Genomic DNA, 16,598 nt, shown 5'->3' on the forward strand with positions numbered 1-16,598 from the left:
TTTATAACCCCAATATATTCTTTGAATTCCCAGTCAGACAATGGCACTATATACCAGTAGCAAGAAATGAGGGTATTTGTAACCCCAATATATTCTTTGAATTCCCAGTCAGACAATGGCACTATATACCAGTAGCAAGAAATGAGGGTATTTGTAACCCCAATATATTCTTTGAATTCCCAGTCAGACAATGGCACTATATACCAGTAGCAAGAAATGAGGGTATTTGTAACCCCAATATATTCTTTGAATTCCCAGTGAGACAATGGCACTATATACCAGTAGCAAAAATTGTGGGTGCACGTAACCCCAATATATTCTTTGAATTACCAGTCAGAAACTGGCACTATATGGCAGTAGCAAGAAATGAGGGTATTTGTAACCCCAATATATTCTTTGAATTCCCAGTCAGACAATGGCACTATATACCAGTAGCAAGAAATGAGGGTATTTATAACCCCAATATATTCTTTGAATTACCAGTCAGAAACTGGCACTATATGGCAGTAGCAAGAAATGAGGGTATTTGTAACCCCAATATATTCTTTGAATTCCCAGTCAGACAATGGCACTATATACCAGTAGCAAGAAATGAGGGTATTTATAACCCCAATATATTCTTTGAATTCCCAGTCAGACAATGGCACTATATACCAGTAGCAAGAAATGAGGGTATTTATAACCCCAATATATTCTTTGAATTACCAGTCAGAAACTGGCACTATATGGCAGTAGCAAGAAATGAGGGTATTTGTAACCCCAATATATTCTTTGAATTCCCAGTCAGACAATGGCACTATATACCAGTAGCAAAAATTGTGGGTGCACGTAACCCCAATATATTCTTTGAATTCCCAGTCAGACAATGGCACTATATGGCAGTAGCAAAAATAGTGGGTGTATATAGCCCCAATTCTATTGCTAGGGGACTTGCAGTGTATTTCTGGGGTGAAGGTGGGGGGGCACACCGTTGGAACGGGTATCGGGGGTATATATCGGGTATACGGGAATACACTGTCAGTGTATTCCATTCAGGATCCTGGGAAAGCTGGGTTGCGGCGATTGAGCCCGTCAGTGCCACGTTACACTGACAAGCTTCTCCCTGGAATTGAAGTTATATGTAAGCCCAATATATTCTTTGAATTCCCAGTGAGACAATGGCACTATATGGCAGTAGCAAAAATAGTGGGTGTATATAGCCCCAATTCTATTGCTAGGGGACTTGCAGGGTATTTCTGGGGTGAAGGTGGGGGGGCACACCGTTGGAACGGGTATCGGGGGTATATATCGGGTATACGGGAATACACTGACAGTGTATTCCATTCAGGATCCTGGGAAAGCTGGGTTGCGGCGATTGAGCCCGTCAGTGCCACGTTACACTGACAAGCTTCTCCCTGGAATTTAGCTCTTACAAGAGCTGTTGGTTGTCTTCTCCTTCCTATCCTAGCCTGTCCCTGCCTACCCAGAATCTAAGCCCTAGCTAACTGGACGGAAACCTCCGTCCTCGGTGAATTGCAAGCTCAGAATGACGCGAAGCTGAGCGTCGCTGTTCTTTTAAATTAGAGGTCACATGTTTTCGGCAGCCAATGGGTTTTGCCTACTTTTTTCAACGTCACCGGTGTCGTAGTTCCTGTCCCACCTACCCTGCGCTGTTATTGGAGCAAAAAAGGCGCCAGGGAAGGTGGGGGGGAATCGAGTAATGGCGCACTTTACCACGCGGTGTTCGATTCGATTCGAACATGCCGAACAGCCTAATATCCGATCGAACATGAGTTCGATAGAACACTGTTCGCTCATCTCTAGTCCTAATAGGTTGAGCTTGAGGAAGTGCAACTCGCACAAAACGGTCGTCGTCCTTTCCATTCAGGCGTGCCTCCTCCCATCTTTTTATACATGGAATTTTAAAATAAAGTTTGGAAAACTTTTATTGAACGCCTTATGGTGAGTGCCCAGTTTTTATCCACTTTACCATATATTTCCTCTATATTGTTTCTAAACTGTACTACACCACCGAAGTCAGAAACAGAAGTATCCTACGGTCCATTTTTTCCTGCATTTTCACTTGCGTTTTTTGTCTAACTTTGAACAGTAGTGCCACTTTCCTTTGATATTAAATGTAGAAGATACCAGGAGCTCCCAGAGATACCCAGAAATCACTCAAAACACTGCTAAAGGTATATAGGTGCATTTATTAACCCATTAGTAGCACTAACATTTTTTGCCCTTTGAGAGTGCAGTGTCAGGTGTCAATTATAGTAAATCTTGCAGACATTGATAGGCCATGTCACTCCGGCTAAGCTCTGCCCCTGACATGCCCAATTTTTAATAAAGTGGTGTGTGGCCTGCAAAACACTAAAATGTAACAAGATGTTGATGCATATAAGACCAGAAACTTTAGTAAAATAAATGATTACCCCAACCCCCCCCCCCCCCCCCCCCGTAGATGTTGCGAGAGGTGGTGAACTGAAACACAAAGTATATGATCGTAACTTTTCATTATACAATGCAACTACTATTATTTTTTGGCTTCTCTAGAGATCACATTGGTGCAGTCTGTGACCACCACCAATTGTCACAACACATAGCGTGTGCTCTTTAGAGCTTTTGAACCCTAGTAACCCTTGGCCTTTGGTTTAGAATGTTGAGTTCTATAATTTGAGAAATACAGCAGATGCAGATCCGAATTCTCACACTCAATGACTTACCAGAGATATTCTTTGGGTGGATTTTCTGTTTAACAAATAGCTGGAAATATCCTTCAAAAGTGTCAGATGCAGGTGGTGGCTTCTTCATATGTGAGAAGCTCTTTAGCTATTTGGAATTTCAGATGTCTGTTTTCCTACTGACATATCATGAAGTAGAAAGACAAATTAGTACCGAATCTCTGCCTCAATCTGTGGCCTGGTCTGTGCTCTATTGGTGGGATACAGATCTCTCATTCAGAATGTAGGCCTTCTTGACTACAACACATGTCAACAATCTAAAATTCCAACACAGCAGATCATCTTTTCAACATATATCTGTCATCAGTCGACATCTGTCATGCTTGCTTGTGTGACCAAAAGCATCATATGTCAAAATTGTCCTTTTTGACCATCTAAAACCTCTAATACAGGGCTAGCTGATGCTATCCGTACATAAGCTTCATGTTAGAGAGGAAACCATAATGATGATATATAATAATTATTCATAATCCATAGTACTTTACATATCACATATTCATGTGACAAAACTTTGGAAATTACAAGTAACAACTGAAACAGTTCAAAACTGTGAGTTGACCCAGTACAGGTGGAGAGTGACAGAAGGATAATGTCCATGATGAGCTCCATGCAGGAGAACAAATCCCACCCCATGTATGTGACTGTGACAGCACTGGGCAGTACTGTCAGTGACCGACTGCTTCACCCCAAGTGTGAGAAGAGCGTTATCTGAGGTCTTTCCTCCAAACTGCGTTCAGGTTACAGAATCTACATCAGACCAAGCAAAGCGCACTCTGCACAGAGAACTAAATGATCCTGAAGTTTTCTTTTTCTTTAGCTGCTATGACTCCTAGTATTTTTCTCCTATCTGCTATTCTGAGCTTATATGTATCTCTTTCTGTAATATATTACTGTTATTATCCTGTATCTGTATTATCATGCTGCTGCTGTAACTCACTGAAGTTTCCCCATGGTGGGACTATTAAAGGATTATCTTATCTTATTTTATCTTAACTGACCGCAAGAGCTTTCAATTTATAGCACTAAGAAGTAGTTATTGTACATAACACATTTAGAGAAAAAAAACTCACATAATCCTTCCTGAAACACGGCGGTAGCCACTTATTCCTTATGTTAGCCACTTTCATTTCTTCCTGAAATTCTTTTACGCAAGTTAAATATGGAAATAGGGCCACGTTTCAGAAATAAATACTTTTAATACATACAATACAATATTAAAAATATGTTTGATAAATGCTGGTCTCACGTCTGTTGATACAGACGTAAGTGAATGCATGATGGAAATGGAGATGAAACAATATTTCATATTTATGTGTAATAGAATTGCTAAAACCTAAAAGACATTTATAATGGGAAAAGGGCATCGTATCGAAGAGAGACAAAAAAAGCATCAGTGTAAAACTGATTCACCATGAGAACAGTAAGCCCCAAGATTTGTGCCAATAGGTAAAATAGTTTTGTTTGCTGAAGTGATTTATGTGAAAGTTAGAGGGAGGTCAGTGAGAAGTGACCAGGGCTTCCAGCTGCTAGCCTGACAGTATATTAGTACATTCTCCTGCAAAGGGCTCTATCCCTTTTCCCAGCTAAATTACTTTGCTTAGCAGAACATGACTAACTGCACCACGGGGCATCAAACCCATGCCAGGCAGCAAGCCAGGAAAAAAGAGAGATTCACTATTAATTTGTTATAGAAACAATATCTCTGAAGAGAAGATTAGCTGAAAAAAATGTGTTGCTATGAAAATTGTGGGGAAAAATCAAATGCAAGCTCTCGGGCGCTAAGATTGGAAATGATCCCAAATTGTTTTATTTGCGCCCCTGTGCGACCTTTTCATCCAGTGAAATCGATGTTGTTGTTCTGCTTTTGTTTTGTTTTTTTTGTTTTTGCGCACATGACAAAGTATAAATAATGTGCGTATTTTTTTCTGACTGTTTTGACTCCTATGCTATGAATGATATATTGCACATTAGGCGAGAAGGACAATCAATTGTGGTCACTTTTTGTGAAGGAAATGTGGTTGAGATAATGTGTTTTTAACATTTCTCCAAGCCCACAAATAGGCAAAAGATTGTTCTTTGAAAAGCTATCGGTTGCCTTTGTCATCACTCCTGACATGGTGAAATATATCAGAAGGTGTAGACAAATATTTCTTTGCCTTTATGTTAGTCATTGAAAACTGAAATACTGTTTCTAGTCATCAGAATATTACTACTGTATATGTAGAATGCATGGAGGAGGATGTAGTATCATGGCAGTGTTCCTAGATTATATACCCTTGTAGATGAAATAGATGAGTTGTATCCCTCAGACCTACTACATATGGTAACATGATAACAGTCACAGGAAGGACAGGCCTTTTATGAAGATGTCCATCACATGTGTTCTTGGTCTGCTCTTCTCTATTACAAAAAGCAATATTTTTACGTTCCGCTCTGGATATGCACTATAAGTTGTCTTAGGACAGCAGTTTAAGAAACACATGAGTCTTATCGTTATTTTTCAGTGTACATTTTTCATGTATTTTCTTGAGTGCAAGTACGGTAATACACCTTTGTATGAGTATATTGAGCGTACATCATATTTCTACATTTGTATAAAGGTTGCCTTTCTCCTCCAGGGGGCCCATATCATGTCGCTGTCTTCCTGACACTGCAGTAAATAGGGCCCGTTTCTTGCTGGGGTTACTCCAGCAGGTAATGGCCTATTTTAAAAAAAAAAAAAAAAAAATTCCTGACTCATCATAATACACTCATTCTTCAGCACAATAAAAAACAGTTATTATTATCCAAAGCTGTGCATATGTTTTGAGATCACTAGATGACTTTAGTAAGGTGGGGACATTGTAGACCCCAGCAGTCCAGTCTAAACCTTTGCCTACTTTTCCTCTGTTTGGCACAGATGAATGACATTATTGCTACTCTGAGGGATTCCAACTTAAAGCTCACACTTGCGTTTGGCATTGGAATGCATCATGCCGGCTTACATGAAAGGGATCGTAAGACGGTAGAGGAGCTGTTTGTTAACTGCAAAATCCAGGTATGTTGCTTCCTGAAGTTCACATGTAACTTACTTGAAAATCATATTTTATTTACTCCTTACTTTACTTATTTCCAAATCTTCCAGGTTCTTATTGCTACCAGCACTTTGGCTTGGGGTGTTAATTTCCCTGCCCATTTGGTTATTGTAAAAGGAACGGAGTTCTATGATGGTAAAACAAGAAGATACGTGGATTATCCTATTACAGGTACTGTAACTATATACCAACAGTTTTACACTAGAGAACTGAAAAACTAATGGCAATACATATGCACGCAAGGGAATATTGTGGGAGACTTGTCAAGCAAAATGCTTCAGATTTCTAGCATAATTTTTTACAGAAAATTGTCTAACATCGTCTCCCCTAAATTTATCAAATGTTTTAAACACGGTTTAGACAGTTTTATAGTCTATGATAAAGGGGGCATGGCTTTCCATAGAGAGATACGATTTAATAGAAAGTGGCCTATTCTGCATTTTTCTGGTGTAAACTAAGCCAACCATTTGGAAGTGTAAGGGTCCATTCACACGGAGGAAAATAGTGCAATTTTCCTCCGTGTGAATGGACCCTAAAGTTGGATTAAGCAGTCTAAGACTATGTTATATTAGACAGCATCAGAGTCTTTGATCAGACTGTCTATGACAGATCATACACAGCTTGATATAATGCTAAATGGAAATTAGTTGAATGCTCTTCTTATATGATTCAGGTACACTTGAGAAAAGTTACATTAGTAAAGTCTTGATATTAAACCACCTATTTGCCTTTGAAATTGATGGTCAGTTGCTTAAGGACTTTTCCAGGACTGATATCAATATCAGATTAGTGTCGACTAGACACCCCACCGATTGGCTATTTGTAGAGGTTACAGCATTCAGACCTTTTCACTATTTACAAAGTACATTGCCATACATTATAAAGGGGCTGTGCTTGGTTTTGCTGCTCAGCCTCATTCACTTTAATGGAACTGAGCTTCAAACAGGATATGTGATGGATGGATGTGGTGTCGCAGGTGGTGTGGTGCACAAACAGCTAGTCAACAAGGATGCCAGGTGTCAGAGCCCTGCTGTTCTCATACTGGTGGCTTGTCCGTTGGATGATTCATCAAGTCCCAGAAGACCCCATTTATGCATACTGCCAGTGTAGCCTTAATTCACCACCCACTGTAGCTAAAAGTAATTTTGATTTGTTTTACTGATATGTATTTGTTTAGTTCTTATTTTCAGGTAATATTTGTCACCTTTACAAACTGTATATTACTCTGTTACTAGATGTACTGCAGATGATGGGCCGAGCCGGGAGACCTCAGTTTGATGACCAAGGCAAAGCTGTGATCTTAGTACATGACATAAAAAAAGATTTCTACAAAAAGTTCCTTTATGAACCATTCCCTGTTGAATCTAGGTATGAACATCAATAAACAGTATTCATGTGTTTTATTATTTTTTAACTGTATTGTTTTGTTTAAAGGGCGCCTAAGGCCCAGTTCCCGGTTTCTGCTTGAGGACCCACCGAACGGAAACCTATACGCATTAAAACGCAGTTACCTAAGAAACTACACAGACCCCATACTGTAGACTATATTGAGGTCCGTGTGGTTTCCAATCAGTTTATTAATTGAAGAGAGAGGTGGAGTTGCAGGGATGATGAAGCTGTAAATCACTGTTCCACTGTAACTTCAGTGGAAGTTTATCAAGCCTTGTACATCAGTTTTCTGGCATACAAGACATGCACATGCAGCACTTTTTTGCACCACCCTCACCACATACCTGAAAGAATGTGTGGCATGGGCAGGGTTGCTGAATCTGTCAGATTTGGGCTAATTTACACCAGCTTACTTATGTAAATAATGTCTGAAATGTAAGGCAGCTATGAGCTATCATATATTTCAGTTCAGGCACACAACCCTGCCAGAGCAGCAAAGGGATTATTAAGACCAGTGTATTTAATGGCAGTAAATGCCTCTTTTTGCGTCACTTATAAAGGCACCAGTAGTTCCAGTATGATGCAATTACATAGACTGTTCCATGCAGGTTCTCCACAGAGGTGTCAGCAACTCATATCACAGCTACTGCTGATAATTAGACAGCTCCTGTTACTCATGTTTGCAATAAAGTAGTCTGCAGTTAATCTCTACCTAACTGTATCCTTATGGTCACTATTTTAGTAAAATATAGAGTGGAGGGTAATATCCCCGGCAGACAGAGCTGGTACTGGCTGTAGCTGATCATGCTACAGCCACTACCAGATAATGCTTCGCTCTTCAATGAGACATTTTTCATAAATCTGCTGTTTTTCTCCGGTTGTATCAAAAGTTATTTTAGATCTGTGATGATTTTCTGTCATCAGAGAACAATATGTATTGGAAAATGAGTGGAGTTAAAATGTTGGTAACCTCCATAATTATGAAACTGTACGCATAAGAATGGTGAACATGAACTTACAGCATAGTGATCTATGATCCTGTGAGTTCCAGCCCATCCTCAGATCTCATCTTATACTCACAGTATCATTCATGTACACTCGCAGTTGTTCTTGGTCTAAAAGCAACATATATCATTATGATGCTGTGAGTGTAGTTCACTTGTGCTGGAGTCTGACCGAAAAATACTGACACCACATTGAACCGTGTTTCCTGGACTGAACACAGCAGGGATGCAATATAGAGTATGGTCTCGGATCCACATGCTCTGTTATCAGGTTCCTATGAAATAGAAGTGATTGCTTGTATATTTATCTATAGTATCCGGGTACAGGTTGATCTATGCTTTAATTATAGCAGACTTAACTGTATGTAAATCTGTTCTTCAGTTTCATAATATGATGTTTTACATGTCTCTTTTTTTTAGTTTGCTTGAAGTCCTGTCTGATCATTTAAATGCAGAGATTGCAGCTGGAACCATAACCTCAAAACAGGATGCAATGGATTATATCACATGGACCTATTTCTTCCGCCGGCTTTTAATGAACCCGAGGTGAGATGGCAGTTACTTATTTATGCTTGTTGAATAGTAGGATCAATTAATTTTGTCATTTTGTATCGGTAAATTTGCCTTTGTAGGATTCCTTGGCATTTCTACTCCATATTCTGTATTGTGTTACAAGTTAAAGGTAGTTGTAGGCCTAGAATTTATCTACAGTCTTCATTTATTCAAGATTATGAGAAAATCGGGTCCATATGTCAAAAATACCAGTTGCAAGATTATATGGCACTCATTGGTTTGAGTATTTTTTGCTACATAGACATGTTGAAATTCATGATATTTTGTTTTATCCCATGTTAAAAGACTTTGGTAAAATAATAGTGATCTCGATTTTTAATGTTAAAAAATGTCCAACTTTAGCCATTTATAAATTTCATAGCTACAAGTAAGGATCCCTGGTAGGTAATGTTTTTTGTGAAAACATCTTTAAGGCCAAGGGCCCCACGTAGCACAAATGCCATGATTTGTATTCTGTGTTTTATAGTACTTGCAAATTGGATGGGATTATGGCTAATCCATCCACACATTTTAGAAAAATATCCACGCTGAGATTTCAAACAGTGTTGCATTTTTTTAAAGCACAGCATGACAATTATACCTGCAGAAACGCTGGTGTTACCCGTATACGTATAATAGGGACAGTCGAAATTTGACTTTCTGTAAAAAGCGTTGTGTGGAACACTGCAATGTGTTTCCACCGATGTTTTTCTTGGTGCTTTTTTACTGTGGCTCGCTACGTGGGGCCTTAGCCTACAGCTAAGTTTCCATTAGTCCATTGTTCTGACCTGTTATAGGATCAGAACAAACTAATATAATGATGGGTACAGACAAGTATATTTTGTTTGCATCCACCATTATTCACTGTAATGTAAAAGACACGACAGAAGCTTTCTTTACATCGCGTGTGTGATCAGCTAGTATCACCACACTTGTTAAGTCGGTGGAGCAAAGTTCCAGCAAATAATGCTCTTATATGTTTACTTTGTCAAGGAAGCTTGTTTTATGAATTTACATGATATAAAAAAGAGAGAGGAATGCAATTGACTTTATTTTGCTGCGGTTTTCACAGGCATGTAAGGGTTACAAGTCTAGTGTTGGCTAGGCTTTTGCTCTAATAAGAGGATTTTCGTGGCATTGTTCAGAATCTGTAAGTGACATATCCCTGTCGCTTTGTTGATTATTTTCCACATCTGTTGAACCACAGTGCACTATTGTCTGTGAAATGGATTCCTAAGTGAGTAATTGAGCATCTGATTTGAAGGGTGTGGCTGCTGGCAGGTGGCAGCATCTTGAGGAATGTCAAAGCCACACTTGCTGAATAAGCTACTAATGAGGTGCGCAGGAGGAAAGCTCCATAGCAGTGATTCTATTAAGTCACTACATGATTGGCGTCTAAGGAAAAGTTCATTTACTTGTTATGTAGTCTTTCTGGAGTGACGTGATGGAGGCTTATTGTTTCCTCCAGCCAGGGTGTCTATCACAATTAGGAAAACATAACTGTAAGTTGGAGTTTTGCAAAGATATTCTATTACAGCATTTTCTTATTCCTATTTTTGCACACAAGCCTTTCAAAGTCATATTTTGTAAATCACAATTATCCTATTTCCATTTTCCTTGTCACATTTATATATCTTCATCACTGTACTCAAGTAGAAGTCATTTACACCAATTTCTGTCCATAATGGACCTCCCAGATATCTTAGTGACATATCCTGTTGCTTTGTTGTTTATTTTCTATGTATGTATGTATGCTATGTTTTTGTGATGGAAAAGGACACTGTAACACCTAAAGGAAACGCACATGAACGTTCAGATGCTAGGTGACAATTTGCTTATCAAGCTCTATCTCTACCATTCAAGGGAATATTTCCATCATGGACATTTATGGCATTTCCACAGGACATGCCATAATCATCTAATAGATGACTGTGTGGACAGGGATTTTCTGACCCACTTGGTTTGGCAGATGCTGTCCACTGATTCCGGTTAGAGAATGAAGGAGGAAGTGGATGACAACTCACTCCTGTAGGAAAGTCCCCCAATCTGTCCAGTGTGGTATCAGCTGCCTCACGGGACAGGATGGGGACCCCCATTCTAATAGGTGAGACCTGCATCAGTCAAACATTTATGGCATGTTATGTGGATGGGAATATCCCTTTAAGTAAATTGAATATCCAGCACTAATGTTGCAGTCAGTATTGATTTTGCTATGACACTTTATAAACAGTGTCACCCATTAAGCTGCCTCCTACATGGTTCAATGTTCATTTATCTCACTTTTACCTCTCCCAACTTCCTACAAATATAAATGCTTTATTTCATTACATAGATTAAAGGGGTTATCCATGGTCCATAATTAAGGACCTATCTGTAGGATAAGTGATTCATTTGAAAAGAGTGAGGGTTTGCAAAAATGTGCATTTATTGAGTGCATTTACTAACGGTGTGCTGACTGCCATGATCACCATGACCACCCTGCTACATCTAGGACTTGGTGTATCTGCATCTGAATAGCCTGAGACACAATGCATTGCTGAAACAGTACAGTCCATACCCAAGGGTATGCGTTCTGCACTACTGCCTAGACATCTGATGTGTTACCAATGGAAACCACGTCGAACATTTGTAGTGTATAAATAAAGAGATTGTATCTCTTCTCATTTTAATAAATTTGTGTTTATATTCGTGTCGCTACACGTTACGTTATTTTTTTTACACTATTTTTACCCTGTATTTTAACCACTTCCGGACCGCCCATAGACTATATACGTCCGGGAAGTGGTTGTCTAGTTCTGCCAGGACGTACCTGTACATCCACCAGAACACAGCAGCTGCACGGAGATCGTGTAGCTGCTTTCAATAGGAGCCGGCTGTAACTTCAGCCGGAGCTCCCAGAGAGAAGACAGGGCAGATTTATTACCTCCCCTACCTTCTCCATCGCTGTGTAATGAGCGCTGTATAAAATATAAAAAACAAAAAGTCTTCAGTAGGTGATACCTTTTTTAGAGTACTCAAAAAAACTAAAAAACGAGCGCTGTATACACAGCTATGGACGCAGCCATAAATCAGCTGCCTTCTGACCCGGCAGACACGTGATCCGCCGGGAGCAGTGTCCTGCCAGAGCTGCTGGGTCCTACAGGACCCAGATCAGCTCTGTTAGCTATATATACAGTGTGCAGGAGTCTGTATTCCTCCTGTAACTGAGGCTAAATGTACCAGCCCCAGTTATAGGAGAAATCAGCCTCAAGTACAAAAAAAAAAACTGATCAGATGTCCTCAAAGGTCTCTTATCACCTTATGGGGACACAATCTGGAAAAAAAATATATATATAATAAAAAAGTTTTAAAAAAATGTAAATAAAATAATAAAAAATAAATAAATAATACGCTAATAAAACGCCGTTATTAAAGGTTATAGCCCCGCCCCCGACGACACCATACAAAATAAAAATTACCGTAACGTAGAGGAAAAACTATTTTAGAAAGTTTTTCAGTGACACTTTGTGTTATTAAATTAAAAAAAAATTATAAATTGAAAACCAGACACAATTTCCCTCCTATTTTGTTTATATTTTCCTGGATATAAAAAAAATTAAAACACATTTGAAAATAAAAATAACATAAAAATAAAGCTCTATGTGTCACCGAAAAAAGACGCAAAAATTAGTTGACTAAGATATACGAGAAAAATTTTACAGACCTCAAAACCGCACATACACAATAAACCTAAAATGTGTCTGGTCCTGGATCACAAATTGGCCCGGTACTGAAGTGGTTAAAGTACATTTAGTTTGTAGAGAGAAATAATGACAATAATGACATCTATGACCTTTAGAATTAAGGTTAAATAAGTCTTATAAATGATGTTTATGGACTGCATTGGATCGCATCCACATTGTGTTAGAGGCTCCATTTATATCCATCTATCACATCTTCGTAGTAGTCAGTAGGGTCCAACAGGAGCCATAGGTGTCCATTTTGCAACAATACCAGCATAGCCTTGTATCTTCTGTTTGTAACTCTTATGTGAACAGAACCTTTCACTGTCTACATTTCCTGTTATACTGTTATGAAAGCAGCTGCAATAGATGGTAACACAAAGTACTACGTAAAATACATGAAATCACGTATTTGTTCTGATAGTTTTATGTGCTACCAAGCAACTTCTCTTCATTTTTAATTCTCTTATTAAACAATATACTGTTTACATCTCTTGCCTATGCATTTTGTGGTCACAGGCTAAAAAGCAGTGTTATTTTGCCATGTGGCATCTAAGGCTTCATATGCATTGGTTTAATAGGATGCATTAGAGAAGTCTCATTCTTATTCACGGTCTGGAGAGATTTATTTATTTATTTAATGCGGTCTTTGGCATCAATCTTTAATTTACATTTTCTCCCTACTCTACTCTGGTTTTACAGATATTCTTGCTACATCAATTTAGAGCAACTGAGAAATAGCTGACATGTTTGCTACTTAATGGAATAATAGAGGCAACAAATCATTATGTTTTTCTGGACAGCTTGGATCTATTGTATTAGTCTTTCCAACAGTGATGTTCACTATTCAGGATAGGTATTGGTTTCAAGGTTTTTGTAATATTCCTATTATTTTATCCAGGATCTTTCTCAGGCTCATATTCTAACGATCCACAAAATGTAGGTTGCCAAGACAGGCTCGTATTCTATTGATCCACAAAATGTAGGTTGCCACCAAGTTTCATATTGTTTGATCTGTCAGAAACTTTTCTGGATATAACAGAGAAAACAATCTATTAAGTTTCAGGTTCAATAGATCAGTCTCCTGAATCTCTTTATAACGCAACCACTTGGGAAAACTGTAGGCAGGTAGAGTTTACATAGGAACAGTCCTACATCATTTGTATACTTACATGTCTGTTGATCTGAGGAAGGGGTTCTTTTACCTGGAAACGCATTATTTATGACACTTTAATTTTAATAAACCAACATAGAAATGTATAGTCTGATGATCTTCAGTACAAATACTACTTAGAATGAGCCACAGGACGGCCTTCCACTACCAAGTCCAGTGAACTCAGTCTTCTTATACTGTAACTATCTATGCTGATATAGTAATTGTACAAAACTATCCCAGGTGAACACCCCACCTCAAGAGTTTCAGGGTATTTGGGATTTTCACCAGGCAACATCACAGATTCATGCACATACTTACCAGGTGACCACAGTGCCCTTCCTTTCCTTCTGCTTTCTCAAATATAGAGAAAACTTGAATTCATGATCTCCACCCCAGCTCTTTCTACACAGTCACATTGTCCTACAAGCCTCACATCCAAGCCCTCCGACTCAAAAACATTCATCAAATCCGCTCCTGTCTCACCCCCAGAACTAAAAAAATGCAAGCCCATGCACTCACATGCTTCTTACACTACTGTAACACCCCTCACCTTGGCTTCCCAGCAAAATGCCATAAAATTTTCGCTTGATGAATCCACCTGTTCACCTCAATCTCCTACCTGCCAATCCCTTCACTGACTTCCTATCCACTATTCACACAACCACCTCCAAGACTTTCCTGTTCATCCTCCATACTCTGGAAGTTGCTACCATGTCACAATAGATTGTCCCCCACAATCACAAGCTTAACCACTTCCAGACCATCCATTAGGTATATATATATGTCTGGATAGTGTCTCTCTTGTTCCGCAAGGACATTACCCGTATGTCCTTGCATACACAGCTATGGGAGCCACCATGATGCAGCTTCTGTGACCCAGATCAGCTCGGCAGTCATCAGCACAAGGTATCAGCCTGCTGCTTGTAACGGGGAAACAGTTTGGTTTTTTTTAGCCAGACACAAAGAAGTGGGACTTTGCAGGACTTTGTGTCTGGTTAAAAAAAAAACAAAAAAAACGTTTCCCCGTGCACAGGCAACGGGCAGACACGGACAGTCACCTTTACAAACCCATTCAAGTAAATGGGTTTTAAAACTGACCGCCGGGTTTCCGTCCCCTGTCCAGTTTCACCAGGGGTGAAGACGGAAACCAGGCGGAATGCACAAACTGGAGACCGAGCGCAAATGTGAAAGCCCCCTTATAGATCTTTCAGTTCTATGTATGGAATGATTTGTGCTTAGCTTGGTGTTGGTTTTACAGTCCCATTGTAGTGGGGAGGAAAGACTTCTGATACCGCTTCTTCTCACAATTAGGGTGAAGCAGTCGGTCACTGACAGTACTACCCAGTGGTATCACGGTCTCATACATGGGATGGGAGTTACTCTCCAGTATGGAATTCACCAAAGACAGTATCCTTCTGTCACCCACCACCTGTACTGGGTCTAGGGGGTTCCCAGGACTGAGCTGGCCCTTCTCATCAGCTTGTTGAGCTTATTCCTATCCCTATTTCTATTCTTGGTTGATATGCTACTCCCCCAGCAGGCCACGCCAAGGCACCACTTAGTAAAATAGTTCAGAAAAATGCCACACATATATGTTTAAGAAAATAAGCTTTAGTAAAGTGAAGTGTAAGTGGTCACTTTGTATGCCTGGTCGTCAGATATATAAGTAAATATAGAGCCTGGTGGGCAGGGCAATCTTCTCCATATGAACTCACATGGTCAAAAATGAGTTCCTTGTCTTTAGAGATAAAGCTTCCCGAACCTGATTTTGGAATTGTCATCTCCTATTGATGGCCATTAGAACATTCTTCTGGTCTGTAATGATTAATAGTAGTCGTGATCCTGTACATGTAGGTGGTGGTCCTATAGTGAAATGTGATGTTTGTTAGGCCTGTATGAATAACACTGTAAGTATCATCTTCAATCTAATGTACTTTTAAGCATTTACCCTCTGTGCAGCATACAATAAGAAATTAATTTTCTGTGTCTTAAAAGTTGCTTCCATTTCATCCTCTTCCATATTTATGGTACAGAAGGGCTTGTTATTTCTTTCCCTTTGGAATACTAATAGAAGTTTGACTGTCTAGCCCATGTGCTAGATGCTGTTAGTATGAAACTGCCTTTGACTTTCACACCTCTCAGGGGACGAGTAATTGTTGTGTTCAAACAGCCTGTAATTGTGATCCCGCTGGCTTTCTCAGTACGCTTCTGGCTATTAGAGTCATTAAACAACTCAGCACCTGTTAACAGCATTGTAAATATTCAACCTTGCTTGTATGCTGCTTGAGACCAATATCTAGAAGGCTGGCAGAGCCCAGCTTTATAAATTAGAGCTTCTGACAAGTCAATTATTGTAAAACTGGGTTTCATTGTGAATTAAATGAAATAGCCTGCCATTTTTATCAGCATGTTATCTGTTTACCGCAAGGAAACGCTAATGAGCGGATGATTCAATGCCGTTAGCAAGATAGGGCATTGTGTTAATTCTTTAGCTGTAATTAAGCACTGTCATACTTACTACTTCAGTTTTCTTTTTGCTTTACTTGTTTTGGATTTTTTTTTCCTTTTATTTCTTAAAGTGAATTTATGATGCTAGGAGTTCACTTTATTGCTACTGCCTGCCTTTCATTTTTTTGTCTCAGATTTTTTCATTTTATTTTTTACACTAGCTACTACAATTTAGAAGATGTTGGACATGAATCAATGAATAAATTCCTTTCCAACCTTGTGGAGAAATCACTCATTGACCTGGAATGTTCGTACTGCATAGAGATTGCTGAGGTGAGAAACTCTACGTATCCAATCACCACCAAAATGCATTATTTTCCCTGTTTCTGCCAGAGAGATGTAGATTTTGACTACCGTATATACTCGAGTATAAGCCAAATTTTTCAGCCCAGTTTTTGGGCTGAAAAAGCCCCCCTCGGCTTATACTCGAGTCAGCAAAAAAAAAAAAAAAATTTTTTTTTTTTTTTTTT

General features: G+C 39.2%; 1 protein-coding gene across 1 annotated transcript in view; it reads left to right on the forward strand.

Moving 5' to 3' along the window:
* ASCC3 (activating signal cointegrator 1 complex subunit 3) overlaps nucleotides 1–16,598 on the forward strand; it is a 454,027-nt gene that overhangs the window by 363,772 nt on the left and 73,657 nt on the right. The window contains exons 31-35 of the mRNA XM_075268175.1: nucleotides 5,623–5,760; nucleotides 5,848–5,968; nucleotides 7,033–7,165; nucleotides 8,611–8,736; nucleotides 16,290–16,401. Of these exons, the coding sequence (XP_075124276.1) occupies nucleotides 5,623–5,760; nucleotides 5,848–5,968; nucleotides 7,033–7,165; nucleotides 8,611–8,736; nucleotides 16,290–16,401 (630 nt within the window). The remainder of the gene's footprint in view (nucleotides 1–5,622; nucleotides 5,761–5,847; nucleotides 5,969–7,032; nucleotides 7,166–8,610; nucleotides 8,737–16,289; nucleotides 16,402–16,598) is intronic.

Source organism: Leptodactylus fuscus, chromosome 3, assembly GCF_031893055.1.
Source record: "Leptodactylus fuscus isolate aLepFus1 chromosome 3, aLepFus1.hap2, whole genome shotgun sequence".
NCBI classification, from domain to species: Eukaryota; Metazoa; Chordata; class Amphibia; order Anura; family Leptodactylidae; genus Leptodactylus; species Leptodactylus fuscus.